This window comes from Bombina bombina, chromosome 2 (assembly GCF_027579735.1).
Source record: "Bombina bombina isolate aBomBom1 chromosome 2, aBomBom1.pri, whole genome shotgun sequence".
NCBI classification, from domain to species: Eukaryota; Metazoa; Chordata; class Amphibia; order Anura; family Bombinatoridae; genus Bombina; species Bombina bombina.
Genome location: NC_069500.1, coordinates 1,354,848,726 through 1,354,868,844, shown reverse-complemented (window position 1 = coordinate 1,354,868,844; position 20,119 = coordinate 1,354,848,726). Strand labels below are relative to the sequence as shown.

The window sequence follows — 20,119 nt, the reverse complement described above, 5'->3', positions numbered from 1 at the left end:
GTTTAGAGCAGGGGTCAGCAACTTTGGCACCCCAGATGTTTCAGAACTACATTTCCCATGAAACTCAGCCAGCCTAATGTGTGTCAGAGCATCATGGGAAATGTAGGTTGAAAACATCCGGGGTGCCAAGGTTGCTGACCCCTGGTTTAGAGTATACCTAGGTAGGCTGATAGGAGTGTGCACGTGTCTATAGCAGTCTATGTCAGCAGTGTGTGTAACTGTGTATAGCATTGCTATAAACAATGTTGACAACACTGCTGCCAGATAGCTAAAGACACTTGCACGCTCCATAGTTTACCTAAATGGTTACTTTTTAACAAAGGATACTAAAAGAACTAAGCAAAATTGATAACATAAAGCAATTGGAAAGTCGTTTAAAACTATGTGCTCTATCCAGTCCATTTAAGTTTAATTTTGACTATACTGCCCCTATACCCAGAGGCAGAACTTTTTTTTCACTTTCTGCAATGACAATTTTTTTAGTCAAAAATTTTCTGCAGGTCATTTTGAAATTAAATACAATTTTAAATTAGGCAGTTATACTATAAGTACCAGCTCAATTGCAATATACTGATTAACTGGACAATAAAGCAATTTTTGCAGTTTTATATATTATTTTGCAGCAGTTAAAGAGAGGCAGTCATCAATCAATGCGCTGCTTTGCAGTGCAATCCCATATTTGACTGTTCTCTTCAAACACTGCTTCGCTGTGGCTGCACTGTGTTAAGGAAAATGTACACAATGCAGCCAGAGCAAAGCGCTGTTTAAAGAGAACAGCCTGTTTTGGAGCAGCACTGCAAAGTGAAAGTGCTAACGGTTTCCTCATGTGTCTCATTCTTTCTGCAGACATGCTGCATTTTCTGTGATGAAATCTCAGATCACAGCATGTTCTGCCTTGGGGCCCCTATAATTACATTATTTAATTAATTAGGATTCATGGCTAATTTAAAGTAATAGAATTATGTTATATTTTTTCATACAAATGCAGAGCCTTGTTTAACCCTTTCCTGACAGGACTTGTATGTCTACATCAGAACAAAGTTCCAATATAAACAAATAAGTAAATATTGAAACCACTCAATCGTTCATGAAAATGCGTGATTTCAATGCTGGAAACGGGTCAGGGGGGAGTGCCTATGACGCTAGACATGCCCTCCAGCCTGAGATCCCATTTAAGAAGCAGGTATGGCTTCAGTACAGCCCAGCCCACAATCCCATTTAGGAAGCAGGTATGGCTTCAGTACAGCCCAACCCACAATCCCATTTAGGAAGCAGGTATGGCTTCAGTACAGCCCAGCCCACAGTCCCATTTAGGAAGCAGGTATGGCTTCCGTACAGCCCAACCCACAATCCCATTTAGGAAGCAGGTATGGCTTCAGTACAGCCCAACCCACAATCCCATTTAGGAAGCAGGTATGGCTTCAGTACAGCCCAGCCCAGCCCACAGTCCCATTTAGGAAGCAGGTATGGCTTCAGTACGGCCCAACCCACAATCCCATTTAGGAAGCAGGTATGGCTTCAGTACAGCCCAGCCCACAGTCCCATTTAGGAAGCAGGTATGGCTTCAGTAGAGCCCAACCTACAATCCCATTTAGGAAGCAGGTATGGCTTCAGTACAGCCCAGCGCCGTCCACAATCCCATTTAGGAAGCAAGTATGGCTTCAGTACAGCCCAGCTGAGGTCCCATTTAGGAAGCAGGTATGGCTTCAGTACAGCCCAGCTGAGGTCCCATTTAGGAAGCAGGTATGGCTTCAGTACAGCCCAGCTGAGGTCCCATTTAGGAAGCAGGTATGGCTTCAGTACAGCCCAGCCTGAGGTCCCATTTAGGAAGCAGGTATGGCTTCAGTACAGCCCAGCCCACAATCCCATTTAGGAAGCAGGTATGGCTTCAGTACAGCCCAGCCCACATTCTTATTTAGGAAGCAGGTATGGCTTCAGTACAGCCCAGCCCACAATCCCATTTAGGAAGCAAGTATGGCTTCAGTACAGCCCAGCCCGAGGTCCCATTTAGGAAGCAGGTATGGCTTCAGTACAGACCAGCCCACAATCCCATTTAGGAAGCAGGTATGGCTTCAGTAGGACGTTCCATGCCGTCCTTATGGCGATAAAGCACAGTGCAGTTAGGACAACATGGAACGTTCCAACGACGGGAAAGAGTTAACAAGGAGTTAGTGTATCTACACTCCATGAATAGAAAATGCACCTGGCAAAATACAACAGCACACTCACCCAGCGTGAACCCTCGGTAAAGTTGCAGATACGCAGTGAAGAGCCGGGCCAGGCAAGTGAGCAGCTTCCCGCTGGTCTCCCCACCATACAGCTCGTAACAACAGTGGACAAGACCAAATGACGAGCTACCATAGTGAGCCTTGTCCAAGACACCACACAGTAGTTCTCCATTTCTGATGATAACCTGTATTAAACAGCATAAAAAAAAAACTTAGTTAATAACCTCAAAAAAAATGAAAAAAAATATATATAGATAGATAGTGTGTGTCTCTGGATGCAACATGGTGTGTATTTGTGTGGTCAGTGTGCATGTGGTCATTAGAATGTGTTAACATGTCACTGAACTTGCATCAGAGTTTTACTAAAAATATCAAAAGCACACAATAAAATTTACTAACAACACGACACACACTAGTGCATGCACAGAGGTTGCTGCCTCTGGAAAGGAATTGGTCATTGGTCAGCTGCTGATAGAAATCAATCACTACTCTTAAAGCAACACTATTAGGAGAACCATTAATTACACTGAAGTAAAAGTGGTTCTCAGTGAGATTTTACTGGCAGTGAGGAGGCAGTCGTGGGCACCTTGACAGTTGCAAAATAAAGTTTATTAAATGGAGATTGAACTGTAGTTATGAGCACCTTGGAACACACATCAATCCAGGGAACGTGTGAAAAACATAAATTATGCTAACCTGATAATTTCATTTCCATCGTTACAAGGAGAGTCCACGGCTTCAGTCATTACTTGTAGGAAATACAAAACCCGCCCGCCAGGAGGAAGCAAAGACACTCCAGCCAAAGCCTTAAATACCTCCCCCACTCCCCTCATCCCCCAGTCCTTCTGCAGAGGGAACAAGAAACAGTAGGAGAAATATCAGGGTATAAATTGTGCCAGAAAAAAAAAAAAAAAAGATTTAGGTCCACCCAACGGAGAACCGGGCGGAAGCCGTGGACTCTCCTTGTAACAATGGAAATTAAATTATCAGGTAAGCATAATTTATGTTTTCCATCTAATACGAGGAGAGTCCACGGTTTCATTCATTACTTGTAGGAAACAAATACCCAAGCTCTAGAGGACACGGAATGAAAAACGGGAGGGTAGAAAAAGGAGGCAGACCCTATTCTGAGGGCACCACAGCCTGCAAAACCTTTCTCCCAAAAGCTGCTTCAGCTGAAGCAAAAATGTCAAATTTATAAAACTTTGAAAAAGTGTGTAAGGAGGACCAGGTAGCTGGCTTACAAATCTGCTCCATAGAGGCCTCATTTTTGAAGGCCCAAAATGAAGCCACAGCTCTAGTTGAGTGAGCCGTAATCCTCTGAGGAGGCTTATGTCCCGCTGTCTCATAAGCCAAGCGGATCATGCTCCTCAGCCAAAAGGATAGGTAAGTGCAAGAAGCCTTCTTCCCCTTGCACTTCCCCGAATAGACAACAAACAAAGCTGAAGCTTGTCTGAAATCCTACATAGCCTGAAGATAGAATTTCAAAGCTCGAACCACATCCAAGTCATGAAGTAACAGTTCTTTCGAAGAAGAGGGTTTAGGACACAAGGAACCACAATTTCCTGATTAATGTTGCGATCAGACACAACCTTAGGGAGAAATCCCAGTCCAGTGCGAAGGACAGCCTTATCTGCATGGAACACCAGGTAAGGAGGCTCACATTGCAAGGTAGCTAATTCAGACACTCTGCGCGCCAAAGCAATGGCCAGAAGAAAAAGAACCTTCCAAGACAGAGTCTTAATATCAAGAGAATGCATAGGCTTGAACGGAGGAGGAGCAGAATGTCGAAACACAAGCCTGATCCTGGACAGAGCCTGAACAAAAGACAATATATCAGGGAGCTCAGCGAGCTTCTTGTGTAACAACACAGATAGAGCCGAAATATGTCCCCTTAAGGAACTAGCGGCAAGTCCCTTCTCCAAACCATCCTGGAGGAAGGAAAGAATCCTAGATACCCTGACCTTATGCCAGGAATATCCACGAGTTTCACACCAGAGTAGGTCCTCCACACCTTATGATAGATGCGACAGGTGACCTGCTTTCTGGCTTGAATAAGAGTATCAATCACCCTCTCAGAAAATCCTCTTCTAGCTAAGACTAAGCGTTTAATCTCCACTCAGTCAGCCTCAGAGAATCTAGATTCTGATGCACAAAAGGACCCTGTACCAGCAGATCCCTGCGACAGGGCAACCTTCATGGAGCGGACGTTGACATCACCACTAGATCTGCAAACCCCGTCCTCTGCGGCACAACGGAGCAATCAGCTTGCCACTACACGAGGAAGAAGTGGTAACGGTGGAAATATGTAAAGGTTGAATCCCCAAGGCACTGCAAAGGCATCTATCAGTTCCACCTGGGGATCCCTGGACCGCGACCCGTATCTGGGTAGCTTGAAGTTGAGTCTGGACGCCATTAAATCCATCTCTGGAGTCCCCAAACTGTTGCAAATCTATGCAAACACTTCAGGGTGAAGAGACCATTCCCCCGGATGAATCTGTCTGCTGAGAAAATCAGCTTCCCAGTTGTCCACAGCCGGGATGTGGATCGCTGATAGCGAGCAGTCGTGGGCTTCCGCTCACTGCAGAATCAGAGATACTTCCCTTAAGGCTAGGGAGCTTCTCGTACCCCCCTGATGGTTGACGTAAGCCAAGGTAATATTGTCAGATTGGAATCTGATGAACTTGTACAAATCCAGAGGGGCCAAGGCCCCAGAGCGTTGAAGGTCACCCGAAGTTCCAGGATGTTGATCGGTAGAAGAGACTCCTTCCGATTCCAAGTCTATCGTAGTCATAAACTGACCCTCTTGAACTAGGGGCAGTATAGACGTGCCCTCCTTTGGTACCACAAAAAGGTTTGAATAATACCCTAGAACCCTTTCTGTTAGAGGTACCGGTAAAATTACTCCTAGAGAGGAGAGATCCCTCATGCACTCTAGAAAGGCATCTTGTTTCTCTGGCCGCCCCTTCATGTCGATTTTGTCTCAGCGGGCTTCTTGCTCTGCTTGGCTTTATTCCAAGATTAAGAAGGTTTCCAAGATCCCTTGGACTGCTCGGGTGTCGCGGCAGGCTGCTGTCGTTGGGACTTGTCTGAACGAAAGGGACGAAAATTAGGACCCTTAGGTTTATTCTTCTTATCCTGCGGTAGAAAGGCACCCTTGCCCCACTTGACCGTGGATGAGAGTCCAGGCCTGGACCGAAAAGAATCTTTCCCTTAAATGGAAGGGAAAGCAATCTAGATTTGGACATCATGTCAGCAGACCACGATTTCAACCACAGAGCCCTCAGGGCCAGAACAGAATAGCCTGATGTCTTGGCATTCAAGCGAATAATCTGCATATTACCATCACAAATAAACAAATTATCTACCCTCAGGGCCCTAATTCTTTCATGTATCTCATTGAGGGGTGTCTCCACCTCGATCATCTCTGATAGAGAGTCACACCAATAGGTAGCGGCTCCCGCCACCGCAGTGACCGCGGCTGCAGGTTGAAACACGAACCCCGTGTGCAGAAATATCTTTCTTAACTGGGTCTCTAATTTCTTATCCATGGGTTCCTCAAGCGGGATAGTGGTGCGCTTAGCAAGCGTGGAGATAGCTCCATCCACCTTAGGGACAGATCCCCACAATTCTAGCTGAGAGTCTGGAACCGGGAAAAAAAAAGAGGAAGAAGAAGAAAGAAGAAAGAAGAAAGAAGAAAGAAGAAGAATCCAAGTCTCTCTGATTCGTTCTTAATAATATTCGCCATCTTTACGGGAACCGGGAAAGTTTGGGGCACTATCAGGTCCTCAAACTCTATCAAGCTTAGGAATAGAAGGCTCCTCCGGTAACTTCGGTTTCGGAACCTCTAGAGTAGCCAACACCTCTTAATAAAAAGCGTAAGTTCTCCATCCTAAACCTAAAGTTTGGTTCCTCCACAGCCGGAGGTTTAGAGGCCGCAGATTCCGACACAGAGAGAGTCTTCCGAAGTATCGGAATCCTCTGCATCAGCGTATAATCTAGTCTCAGATACATCCAACGGAGTAGATGACCGCTGGGAAGGATAGCAATGTTTAACCTTTCGCTTGTGCTTAGCTGGGCGAAGTAAAGCACTAAAGACTGCAGATACTGCCGTTTGCAACTGCTCAGCAAAATCAGGCGATCTAACAAATCACCCTCTAACAAATCAGAGTCTCCAAGAGCTTGTGCCTTTAATATGGACTTATAGCAAAAATTAAATGGCACCTTTATACTCCCAATGGCCGGGGCACTCACCACCTCCTATGACCCAGTCCCACAGAGAAACTGCTTTCGTCTCCTGCAACATGGAGTGCCATGCAGGACCGCCCCTGCAGCCGAGAACAAGCGTGCCAAACTAAACAGGCTGCACAGTAATCAAAATGAAGGAAGAACCTGACTGTTCACATATTGCCAGAGCCGCATCTCACACATGTTGCAAAAAACACAATAAATCATGTATACACTCCCCCCTGTTCAATAATCACCTTCCGGAGATATTAACCCTTGATTCTATACCGATAAAAGGAGCCACACTGTGACCCTGTCTTCTTGCGTTATCATTATATATATAAAAAAATGAAACAATCTTACCAGAATCAACGTCGTGGAACAGGAACACGGCCTCTCAAGTTTGACAGTGTGTAGCATCACTCCTGACATGGACTTGAGTGAAGAAAGCAGGCAGTGAAACTCGTCAACACCGATTGCTTAAGGAGCTGTTAATACGAGTCTGGATGGTTTCGCAGATTGACTCTCCCTGGATCTCCAGACCCTAACATTCGTCAATGCTCTCACTGAGAGGCTGACAAGACTATTTAAAACTCCAGTCCCATTCCGAAGAGTACGACCCTCCACAAGAGACTACTCCGAAATCTTCCGACGCTTCTCTGCCATCCTCCTGTGATGAAAGGCAAAGAATGATTGGGGGATGAGGGGAGTGGGGGAGGTATTTAAGCCTTTGGCTGGGGTGTCTTTGCCTCCTCCTGGTGGCCAGGTTCTGTATTTTCCACAAGCAATGAATGAAGCTATGGACTCTCCTCATATTAGATGGAAATGCTGCCATTTTAAATAAATAGCCTTTTGCAGTATTTTTGTTAGGAACCTTTGGAGCTAGCTGAGCCAACCCATGCATAGAGAGAAGAGTATAATTCAAAATGCATTGCTGCTCCTAAGCAGGCCACGCCTGGTGAGTCAATAAGATGTGGCATATGTACGTATCATCATCATCATCCTCAGCTATGTACAGGTTTAGCTCAGAAACTCACCTGGAGCACAAGATTATTTATAGTTTAAAGGGACATGAAACCCAAAAATTTTTCTTTCCTGATTCAGATAGAGAATATAATTGTATACAACTTTCCAATTTACTATTATTTGCTTTATTCATCAGATATTCTTTGTTAAAGAAATAGAAATGCACATGAGTGAGCAAATCACACGAGGCATCTATGTTCAGCCATCAATCAGCAGCTACTGAACCTATTTAGATATGCCTCTCAACAAAGGATATCAAGAGAATTAAGCAAATTAGATAACAGAAGTAAATTGGAAAGTTGCTTAAAATTGCATACTCTTTCTAAATCATGAAGAAGAAAAAAAAATTGTGTTTCATGTCCCTTAACCCTTTTTTTTTTTTTACAGAGCCTCAAGACACTGTTGGAAAGGTTAGGCGATTACCTTTCCAACAGTGGGTCTTGGGGGTCTGTAGCTGCTTAGATGCCTGAGATACAGGCTTCTAAGCAGCAGGACCCCTCGTCCTATACTTAATATAAATAAAGTTGTGCGGTGACGTCATCACGTCATTGCGCATCACGTGAATCCCCAGCGATGCCTGTCACTCTACAGGCACGATCGCCGGGGTAGGAGCGGTTAGGAGCCCCCAGATCTCCCTAAAAGGTGGGAGAATGCTCATGACGGCTCTGAGCAGTCATTAGCACAAGAGTGAGAAACTCTGTGACGGCTCAGAGCCGTCAATAGCACTCAAAGGGTTAAAGTCCTTTGATAGTGTTAAACACAGTTACCAGTGACCAATCAATCCTATATTATAAAAAGCCAGGTGTGTTTGTCCGAAGCTGTCATGAACAGTGGAGACTGCACGAGGACAAACACACCTGGCACCTGATACGCAATACTGTGAACGAGGATCAATCAGTAGCGCATCTCTGTCTGCCGCGAGAAAGGTGAGCGGGAGCGGGCGGGACCGCTACACTGCAGAAAATGGCCCGTGTACACGGGCTTTAGGTATAGTCAATAATAAAATGTTAGGAATCAAACCTTTTACTATAGCATCAACATGCCCCTTTAAAGGGACACTCAGGTAAATTAATTTTCATGATTCAGATACAGCATGTAATTTAAACAACTTTCCAATTTACTTCCATTAAAAAAAATGTGCAGTCTTTTATATTAACACTTTTTGAGTCACCAGCTCCTACTGAGCATGTGCAAGAATTCACAGACTATACGTATATGCAATTGTGATTGGCTGATTGTTATCACATGGTACAGGGGGAGTGGAAATAGACATAACTTTGAAATTTGTTAGGAAAAAAAAATCTACTACTCATTTGAAATTCAGAGTATATGCTATTGAATTATTATTTCAGATGATTTAAAATTTAGTAAACAATGTAGTAATGCAGCGAGTAAGGCTAGCAGAATGCTTGGATGTATTGGTAGAGGTATTTGCAGCAGAAATAGTAAGGTTCTTATGCCACTTTATAGATCATTAGTTAGGCCTCATCTTGAGTATTGTGTGCAGTTCTGGAGGCCATATCTTCAGAAGGATATTAACAAACTTGAATCTGTGCAAAGGAGGGCTACCAAAATGGTACATGGTCTAAAAAATAAAACTTACCAGGATAGGCTCAATGACCTAAATATGTATAGCTTAGAGGAGAGAAGGGAAAGAGGTGATATGATAGCAACTTTCAAGTACATTAAAGGGTTTAGTAAAACTGAGGCTGTGGGTATTTTACATAAAATGGAAAATTCAAGAACAAGGGGTCATGAGCTCAAGCTAAAGGGTAGTAGATTCAGGAGTAATTTGAGGAAGCACTTCTTTACAGAAAGAGTGATTGATTTATGGAATAAACTTCCTCAAGAGGTAGTAGCAACAAACACTGTGGGGGACCTTAAAAATGCATGGGACAAGCATAGGGCAATCCTAAGAACTAGATAAGTTTATACTGTTAGGTAAGGTCGGGCAGACTTGCTGGGCCTATGGCTCTTATCTGCCGTCAATATCTATGTTTCTATGTCTTGTTATCTTGCATTTGTTGATTATGCAAATCTACTGTGTTGACTGGTCCTTTAAGGGCATTACTTACTCCTGTAAGAAAACCTGGAAAAATAAAATGAGATATAAAGGGGAGGAAAAGCTTACTGATGTCAAAAAGCAACCTATAAACTTACACACATCATAAAAGCAAGAAATATAACCTGATAAATCTGTTATCCTCCATAACTCCAGCTGTAACACCAATCAAAACAAACGTATGTGCATCATTAAGGATATGTTTTATGAATAATTTCTAATCAGGTTTTATTTGTATTGGAGGTTTATGCACAGCTCATAAACCCAAGAACATAAGCCTAAATAAATATGTATAGCGCAAGCTTCATACCAGAGACTCGCACATGGACTCCGGTGAAAACCCCGGTGTAGCTCGCGGAGTTTCCTTCACCCACGCCTTGCTACCAATCTTGGCTTTACCAGTTAGATTGAGAGGTATATGATCTTCAGGAATTACGTTTATTAGCAACGTAGAAACTACCTAAAAAGAAGTAAAAAAAATAAAAATAATAATAAGCCACTTATTAGGATAAATGTGTCATTGTGAGAGCCCACAACATTCCTATTTATTTATTGTATGGTCTATAGCAGTGTTCCTCAACTCTAGTCCTCAAGAACACCTAACACGCCAGATTTTCATGATATCTTAAAAGTGATGGTAAACCCAAGCATATAACAAACGCTAGCATTTACCATCACTAAAAATATACACCATTTCTGTCAGTTTTCTAAAAACAATGTTAAACACCCCCTATCTGTAAGGCAAGTATATCGCTAACTCAGCGCCTCCGGTCGCCCATGCCACAGCGCTATCTCCAGTGAGGTGACGTTTCCACCTCTAAACCAAGCCGTACATTTCAACTGACATCCTAGCACAGCTATTGGTTTAGAGGTGGAAACGTCACTTCACTGGAGAAAGCGATGTGCCGTGGGCGGCCGGAGGCGCTCAGTTAGGGATATACTTGTCTTACAGATAGGGTGAATTTAACATAGTATTTTAGGAAACAATGACAGAAACTAATGTTTATTTCTAGTAATGGTAAATCCTAGCGTTTGTTATACGCTTGGATTTACCATCACTTTAGCTAGAGCACAGGTGAAATAATCAGCTGATGTGTGAGAGCAGGTTAGTTAACCACGGTTACTGATCAGCTGATTGTTTCACCAATGCTCTAGTTAAAGGGACATAAAAAAAACAAAATAATGTCACATTCCTAATTTACTTCTATTATATACTTTGCTTCATTCTCTTGGCATCCTTTGTTAAAGAAACAGCATTGAACATGGGCAAGCCAATAACATGTATCATATGCGCAGACATCAATCAGCAGCTCCTGAACATACCAAGGTATGCTTGTCAACAAAGGATACAAAGAGAACAAAGCAAATTAGATAATAGAAGTAAATGTTACATAAACCGATATTATAGCCCAGAAGTCATAATGGATGCCTATACCTGCAATGTAAATGGGACAGAGATATGATAGTGGACAGCTGTAGCTTACGGAGAAGATGCAGGGAGGGGTGGGGAACTTGGCTGCTGTGTATTCTAAAACAGTGTAAACTGTGCAAGACTAAGACTTACCTAAAATAACCTGTCTATCCCACCATACGTTTATGTATTATTCACTGCAGAACACTCTGGCAGTCAAGTGGTTAACATATCTTTTCAAGGTAGCTTAATGCAGATCTGATTTAAGCTGTTAGAGAACACACCCTACACCAAAAACAACAAATAATGGGGAAACGCAAACCTCCCTATTAACAAACTCAACAAAGTATCAACTGTTAAATAAATTGTTACTGTCAAATCCTAGCATAGGATAAAAAAGTACCTCCCTTAACAATGCTGTGAGCGTATCTGTCAAGAAGCCAAGGAGCTGTTGGATCAAGAATCGTCAGCTAAGACAATAGTTATGGAAATCAATAGCAATTAAAGGGATACTAAATCCACATTATTTCTTTCATGATTCAGAAAGAGCAGGCGATTTTATGCAACTTTCTAATTTACTCCTATTATCAATCTTCTTTCTCTTGCTATATTTTTTTGAAAAGCAGGAATGTAGCCACCAATAAGCAGGCGCTATCCAGGGTGCTGAACCTAATATGGGCTGGTTCCTAAACATTACATTCCTGCTTTTAAAATAAAGATAGCCAGAGAACGAAGAAAATTGATAATAGGAGTAAATTAGAAAGTTGCTTAAAATTGCCTGCTCTATCTGACTCATGAAAGAAATAATGTGGGTTTAGGATTCCTTTAAGGCACTAAATTATGAAGTAACATCAGAATAAGAACTGCGCTTTTCAAAGAAGTCACATGATGAAAGGCAACAAAAACTTGATATAATCCCAAAACTGCTTGGGTGACTGGCTGCCAGTTGGATTACAAAACTGTTTGGGTGACTGGCTGCCTGTTGGATTACAAAACTGCTTGGGTGACTGGCTGCCTGTTGGATTACAAAACTGCTTGGGTGACTGGCTGCCTGTTGGATTACAAAACTGCTTGGGTGACTGGCTGCCTGTTGGATTACAAAACTGCTTGGGTGACTGGCTGCCTGTTGGATTACAAAACTGCTTGGGTGACTGGCTGCCTGTTGGATTACAAAACTGCTTGGGTGACTGGCTACCTGTTGGATTACAAAACTGCTTGGATGACTGGCTGCCTGTTGGATTACAAAACTGCTTGGGTGACTGGCTGCCTGTTGGATTACAAAACTGCTTGGGTGACTGGCTGCCTGTTGGATTACAAAACTGCTTGGGTGACTGGCTGCCTGTTGGATTACAAAACTGCTTGGGTGACTGGCTGCCTGTTGGATTACAAAACAGCTTGGGTGACTGGCTGCCTGTTGGATTACAAAACAGCTTGGGTGACTGGCTGCCTGTTGGATTACAAAACAGCTTGGGTGACTGGCTGCCTGTTGGATTACAAAACAGCTTGGGTGACTGGCTGCCTGTTGGATTACAAAACAGCTTGGGTGACTGGCTGCCTGTTGGATTACACAACTGCTTGGATGACTGGCTGCCTGTTGGATTACAAAACTGCTTGGATGACTGGCTGCCTGTTGGATTACAAAACTGCTTGGGTGACTGGCTGCCTGTTGGATTACAAAACTGCTTGGGTGACTGGCTGCCTGTTGGATTACAAAACTGTTTGGGTGACTGGCTGCCTGTTGGATTACAAAACTGTTTGGGTGACTGGCTGCCTGTTGGATTACAAAACAGCTTGGGTGACTGGCTGCCTGTTGGATTACAAAACTGCTTGGGTGACTGGCTGCCTGTTGGATTACAAAACTGCTTGGGTGACTGGCTGCCTGTTGGATTACAAAACAGCTTGGGTGACTGGCTGCCTGTTGGATTACAAAACAGCTTGGGTGACTGGCTGCCTGTTGGATTACAAAACAGCTTGGGTGACTGGCTGCCTGTTGGATTACAAAACAGCTTGGGTGACTGGCTGCCTGTTGGATTACAAAACTGCTTGGGTGACTGGCTGCCTGTTGGATTACAAAACTGCTTGGGTGACTGGCTGCCTGTTGGATTACAAAACTGCGTGGATGACTGGCTGCCTGTTGGATTACAAAACAGCTTGGGTGACTGGCTGCCTGTTGGATTACAAAACTGCTTGGGTGACTGGCTGCCTGTTGGATTACAAAACTGCTTGGGTGACTGACTGCCTGTTGGATTACAAAACTGCTTGGGTGACTGGCTGCCTGTTGGATTACAAAACTGCTTGGGTGACTGACTGCCTGTTGGATTACAAAACTGCTTGGGTGACTGGCTGCCTGTTGGATTACAAAACTGCGTGGATGACTGGCTGCCTGTTGGATTACAAAACTGCTTGGGTGACTGGCTGCCTGTTGGATTACAAAACTGCTTGGGTGACTGGCTGTCTGTTGGATTACAAAACTGCTTGGGTGACTGGCTGTCTGTTGGATTACAAAACTGCTTGATAGAGGATTTATTAGCAATAAAAAACCTACCTGTTTTCCTGTCCAAAGTGCATACGGTTTGAAGATTGCTGGTGCCAGGGTTTTCACTCGGCCTATCTTGTCCGTTAACCCTCGATACACCAGTTCCATATATTGATCGTGGGTGAAGAAGCAATCACGAATTGTCATGCTTGCCCCAGACACCATATGATCTTGAATCAAGCCTGCCAATGGTGTGCCGTCCTAAAAAAGGAAATCAGAGTATGGAAAAACTTTTCCAAATAGTATAATCAAACCAACAAATGAAAATTTTACATGCAATGCGAAAACAATTTTAAACAATTTTCTAATTTACTTCTAGTATCACGTTTGCTTCATTCGCATGTTATCCTTTAATAAAACAAAACATACCTATGTAAGCTCAGGAGCAGTAATGCCATGCTTGGAGCTTACTGGTAATTGGTGACTGCACCTATATGCCTCTTGTCATTGGCTCAGCAGATATGTTCAGCTAGCTCCTAGCAAAGCATTGTTGTTCCTGAGCGTACTCTTCAACACAAGGTACCAAGAAAAATAGAATTCGATGGTAGATAAAAACCAAAAAGGCCACTATGGTTAGAAGAATACTTTTATTATAAAACAAACAGATTAGACGTTTCACAACATTAAATTTTATTGGGACACATTAAACTCACAAAATGCGGACTCATCAGCCCCAACCTAACGGGAATTATACAATGACCCCCTACCTCCTTGAACCCTCAACCTTAATTGCTCTCTACCTTGACTGGTTCTCCTCCTTTCCTTTCTCTTCCTTCGTCTATTCTCTCCCTTTCTGAGGCTCTAGGATAATAAACATGGCATCACAATCTCAAACTACGAAGACTTTAGAGACCGACTTGCCCTCTTTCCATGCGTCTCCTTTATATTCTCCATTAAGTATGCTACGCATGCAATATCAGTAGCACGGCTCCAAATTGTAAGCAGTGTACACTTTCATATTTATACATTTTTTGAATGGGACGTCTCCTAGGCTGTAAAGTCTAACGATATTGTCTTTAAGATGATGTGTTTTGCCTGTGTTTTTTTTTCTCAGTACTCTTTTCCATGTAAACTTCTTAAGAAATAAACAAACATGTATATATATTATTATTATTATTTTTTTTTATTTTATTTTTTTTAAAAAGGCCCATCGAATATACCCATATTACACATTACTGTTTTCTTAGATAGCCTTATGTATGTCCCAGGCATTTTTTAATTATTTTACAGTCCTTGTTTTTACCACCTCCATTGGAAGTTTATTCCATGAATCCAAAACAAAAACAAATCTGATAATAGAAGTAAACTGAAACGTTGTTAAAAAATTGCACACTCTATATGAATAACGGATGTTTAATTTTGACTTTACTGTCCTTTTAAAGAATGGGCAAAAGGTTATGTTTTATTGGAAGTTTGTTTTATTTCTTTGTATACAATGAACCAGATGTATCTTGTTATATAACCTGAGAACCACCTTATCAGTCAGATTCTGCCATGCTAAACATTTTGTCTTCAAGACCATAAATAAAACTTTCATGTAATAACACAATAAAGCTTGGGAAACCTATTACAAATGGCATTATGCTAATCACGGGCAGACTGTGGCATTCTTCAGAGATCAGAGAAGAAAACAGAATTTATGCTTACCTGATAAATTACTTTCTCTTGAGGTGTATCCATTCCACGGCTTCATCCTTACTTGTGGGATATTCTCATTCCCTACAGGAAGTGGCAAAGAGAGCACACAGCAAAGCTGTCCATATAGCTCCCCCTCTAGCTCCACCCCCAAGTCATTCGACCAAAGGTTAGGAAGAAAAAGGAGAAACCATAGGGTGCAGTGGTGACTGTAGTTTAAACCAAAAAATTTTTTACCTGACTTAAATGCCAGGGCAGGCCGTGGACTGGATACACCGCAAGAGAAAGTAATTTATCAGGTAAGCACAAATTCTGTTTTCTCTTGCAAGGTGTATCCAGTCCACGGATTCATCCTTTACTTGTGGGATACCAATACCAAAGCTTTAGGACACGGATGAAGGGAGGGAACAAGACAGGTAACCTAAACAGAAAGCACCACTGCTTGCAAAACCTTTCTCCCAAAAATAGCATCCGAAGAAGCAAAAGTATCGAATTTGTAAAATTTGGCAAAAGTATGCAGTGAAGCCCAAGTCGCTGCCTTACAAATCTGTTCAACAGAAGCCTCATTCTTGAAAGCCCATGTGGAAGCCACTGCTCTGGTAGAATGAGCAGTAATTCTTTCAGGAGGCTGCTGGCCAGCAGTTTTATAGGCCAAACGGATGATGCTTTTCAGCCAAAAGGAAAGAGAGGTAGCAGTCGCTTTCTGACCTCTCCTCTTACCAGAATAGAAAGCAAACAAGGAAGATGTTTGTCTGAAATCCTTAGTTGCTTGTAAATAGAACTTTAAAGCACGAACTACATCAAGATTGTGTAGTAGACGTTCCTTCTTTGAAGATAGATTAGGACACAGAGAAGGAACAACTATTTCCTGGTTAATATTCTTGTTAGAAACAACTTTAGGAAGAAAACCAGGCTTGGTACGCAAAACTACCTTATCTGCGTGGAACACCAGGTAAGGTGAATCACACTGTAAGGCAGATAATTCTGAAACTCTTCGAGCAGAAGAAATAGCTACCAAAAACAAAACTTTCCAAGATAACAACTTAATATCTATGGAATGTAAAGGTTCAAACGGAACCCCTTGAAAAACTGAAAGAACTAGATTTAGACTCCATGGCGGAGCCACAGGTTTATAGACAGGCTTGATTCTGACTAAAGCCTGAGCAAACGTTTGAACGTCTGGTACCTCTGCCAGACGCTTGTGTAAAAGTATAGACAGAGCAGATATTTGTCCTTTTAAGGAACTAGCTGACAATCCTTTCTCCAATCCTTCTTGGAGAAAGGACAATATCCTGGGAATCCTAATTTTACTCCATGAGTAACTCTTGGATTCACACCAACAAACATATTTCCGCCACATCTTATGGTAGATTTTCCTGGTGACAGGCTTTCTAGCCTGAATCAGAGTATCTACAACTGACTCAGAGAAACCACGCTTTGATAGAATTAAGCGTTCAATCTCCAAGCAGTCAGACGTAGAGAAACTAGATTTGGATGCTTGAACGGACCCTGTATTAGAAGATCCTGCCTCATTGGCAGTGTCCATGGTGGGACAGATGACATTTCCACTAGGTCTGCATACCAAGTTCTGCGTGGCCACGCAGGCGCTATCAGAATCACCGAAGCCTTCTCCTGCTTGATTCTGGCAACCAGACGAGGGAGGAGAGGAAACGGTGGAAAAACATAAGCCAGATTGAAGGACCAAGGCGCTGCTAGAGCATCCATCAATACCGCCTTGGGGTCCCGGGACCTGGCCCCATAGAGAGGAAGTTTGGCGTTCTGACGGGACGCCATCAGATCTAACTCTGGAGTGCCCCATAGCTGAGTCAGCTGGGCAAATACCTCCGGGTGGAGTTCCCACTCCCCCGGGTGAAAAGTCTGACGACTTAGAAAATCCGCCTCCCAGTTGTCTACTCCTGGGATGTGAATTGCTGAGAGATGGCAGGAGTGATCCTCCGCCCACCTGATTATCTTGGTTACTTCCGTCATCGCTAGGGAACTCTTTGTTCCCCCTTGATGATTGACGTAAGCTACAGTCGTGATGTTGTCCGACTGAAATCTGATAAATTTGGCCGCAGCTAGTTGAGGCCATGCCTGAAGAGCGTTGAATATCGCCCTCAGTTCCAGAATGTTTATCGGGAGAAGAGTTTCTTCCCGAGACCATAAGCCCTGAGCTTTCAGGGAGTCCCAGACCGCACCCCAGCCTAACAGACTGGCATCGGTCGTTACAATGATCCACTCTGGTCTGCGGAAAGATATTCCCTGAGACAGGTGATCCTGAGACAACCACCAGAGAAGAGAATCTCTGGTCTTCTGGTCCAACTGAATTTGAGGAGACAAATCTGCATAATCCCCATTCCACTGTTTGAGTATGCATAGTTGCAGTGGTCTGAGGTGGATCCGAGCAAAAGGGACTATGTCCATTGCCGCTACCATTAGTCCGATTGTCTCCATGCACTGAGATACAGATGGCCGAGGAATGGAATGAAGAGCTCGGCAAGTAGTTAACAGTTTTAACTTTCTGACCTCCGTCAGAAATATTTTCATTTCCACCGAGTCTATCCGGGTTCCTAGGAATGGAACTCTTGTGAGGGGGGAGAGAGAACTCTTTTTTACGTTCACCTTCCACCCGTGAGACCTCAGAAAGGCCAATACGATCTCCGTGTGAGACTTGGTTCTTTGGAAAGTCGACGCCTGAATTAAGATGTCGTCTAAGTAAGGCGCCACTGCTATGCCCCAGGCGGGACCCTAGCACCTTTGTGAAAATTCTGGGAGCAGTGGCCAACCCGAAAGGAAGAGCCACAAACTGATAATGCTTGTCCAGAAAGGCGAACCTGAGAAACTGGTGATGATCTTTGTGGATAGAAATATGCAGATACGCATCCTTTAGATCCACGGTAGTCATATATTGACCCTCCTGGATCATTGGTAAGATTGTCCGAATGGTCTCCATTCGGACAATTTTGAGATCCAGGATTGGTCTGAAAGTTCCTTCTTTTTTGGGAACCACAAACAGGTTTGAGTAAAACCCCAGTCCTTGTTCTGCAAACGGAACTGGGCGGATCACTCCCATTGTAAGTAGATCTTCTACACAGCGTAAAAACGCCTCTTTCTTTGTCTGGTCTGTAGACAGACGAGAAATGTGGAACCTTCCCCTTGGAGGAGAGTCCTTGAATTCTAGAAGATATCCCTGGGTAACAATCTCTAATGCCCAGGGATCGTGAACATCTCTTGCCCAGGTCTGAGCGAAGAGAGAGAGTCTGCCCCCTACTAGATCCGGTCCCGGATCGGGGGCTACCCCTTCATGCTGTCTTGGTAGCAGCTGCAGGCTTTTTGGCCTGTTTACCCTTGTTCCAGCCCTGGTAAGGCTTCCAGGATGCCTTGGGCTGTGAAGCGTTACCCTCTTGCTTTGCAGCTGTAGAGGCTGAAGCGGGACCGCTCCTGAAGTTACGAAAGGAACGAAAATTAGCTTTGTTCTTTGTCTTAAAGGGCTTGTCCTGAGGGAGAGCATGGCCCTTTCCCCCGTTGATTTCTGAAATAATCTCTTTCAATTCTGGCCCGAAAAGGGTCTTTCCCTTGAAAGGGATATTTAATAATTTGGATTTTGACGACACATCGGCCGACCATGACTTGAGCCAAAGTGCTCTGCGCGCCATAATGGCGAAACCTTAATTTTTTGCCGCTAACTTAGCTAATTGCAAAGCGGCATCTGTGATAAAAGAATTAGCCAGCTTTAGAGCCTTAATTCTATCCATAATTTCGTCATATGAGGTCTCTGTCTGGAGCGACTCCTCCAGCGCCTCAAAACAGAAAGCCGCTGCAGTAGTTACAGGAATAATGCAGGCAATAGGTTGGAGAAGGAAACCTTGTTGAACAAAAATTTTCTTAAGTAAACCTTCTAACTTTTTATCCATAGGATCTTTAAAAGCACAACTGTCTTCAATTGGTATGGTTGTGCGCTTAGCAAGTGAAGAAACAGCCCCCTCTACCTTAGGGACCGTCTGCCACAAGTCCCGCCTGGGGTCAGTTATGGGGAACATTTTCTTAAAAATAGGGGGGGGGGAACAAAAGGGACACCTGGTCTATCCCACTCCCTAGTAAAAATATCCGCAACCCTTTTGGGGATCGGAAACGCATCAGTGTATACAGGGACCTCTAGGTACTTGTCCATTTTACACAATTTCTCTGGGACCACCATAGGGTCACAATCATCCAGAGTGGCTAATACCTCCCTGAGCAATACGCGGAGGTGTTCCAGTTTAAATTTTAACGCTAATGAATCTGACTCTGCCTGATGAGAAACCTTTCCTGAGTCGGAAATTTCTCCCTCAGACATCAAATCCCTCACCCCCACTTTGGAGTGTTGTGAGGGTACATCAGATAAGGCTACCAAAGCTTCAGACTGCTCATAATCTGTTCTTAAAACAGAGCTATCGCGCTTTGCAGGAAACACTGGCAGTTTGGATAGAAAGGCCGCAAGGGAATTATCCATGACTGTCGCTAGTTGTTGCAATGTAATAGGGGCAGACGCACTAGAGGTACTAGGCATCGCTTGAGCGGGCGTAACTGGTTGTGACACATGGGGAGAGGTAGGCGGACTATCCTCATTACCTTCAGTCTGAGAATTATCTAGGGCCACACTTTTAAGTGCAACAATATGATCTTTAAAGTGTATAGACATATTAGTGCAATTGGGACACATTCTGAGAGGGGGTTCCACCATGGCTTCTAAACACATTGAACAAGGATTTTTCTTAGTGTCAGACATGTTTAACAGACTAGTAGTATACACAAGCAGGCTTGGAAAACACTTTAATCAAATAAAAAACACAATTTGAAAAAAACGTTACTGTGCCTTTAAGAAATAAAAAGAGCACACAATTTTACAAAACAGTGAAAAATGCACCAATCTCTTTGAAATTTTCACAGTATGTACCTAAGGCTTTAATATGATTGCACAGCAAGTTTCAGAACGATTAACCCCTTAATGCCCA

General features: G+C 43.4%; 1 protein-coding gene across 1 annotated transcript in view; it reads right to left on the bottom strand.

The window, feature by feature from the left end:
* POLR1A (RNA polymerase I subunit A) overlaps positions 1–20,119 on the bottom strand; it is a 364,344-nt gene that overhangs the window by 305,179 nt on the left and 39,046 nt on the right. Inside the window, 3 exon segments of the mRNA XM_053704267.1 lie at positions 2,230–2,413; positions 9,854–10,003; positions 13,500–13,691. Coding sequence (XP_053560242.1) covers positions 2,230–2,413; positions 9,854–10,003; positions 13,500–13,691 — 526 coding nt within the window.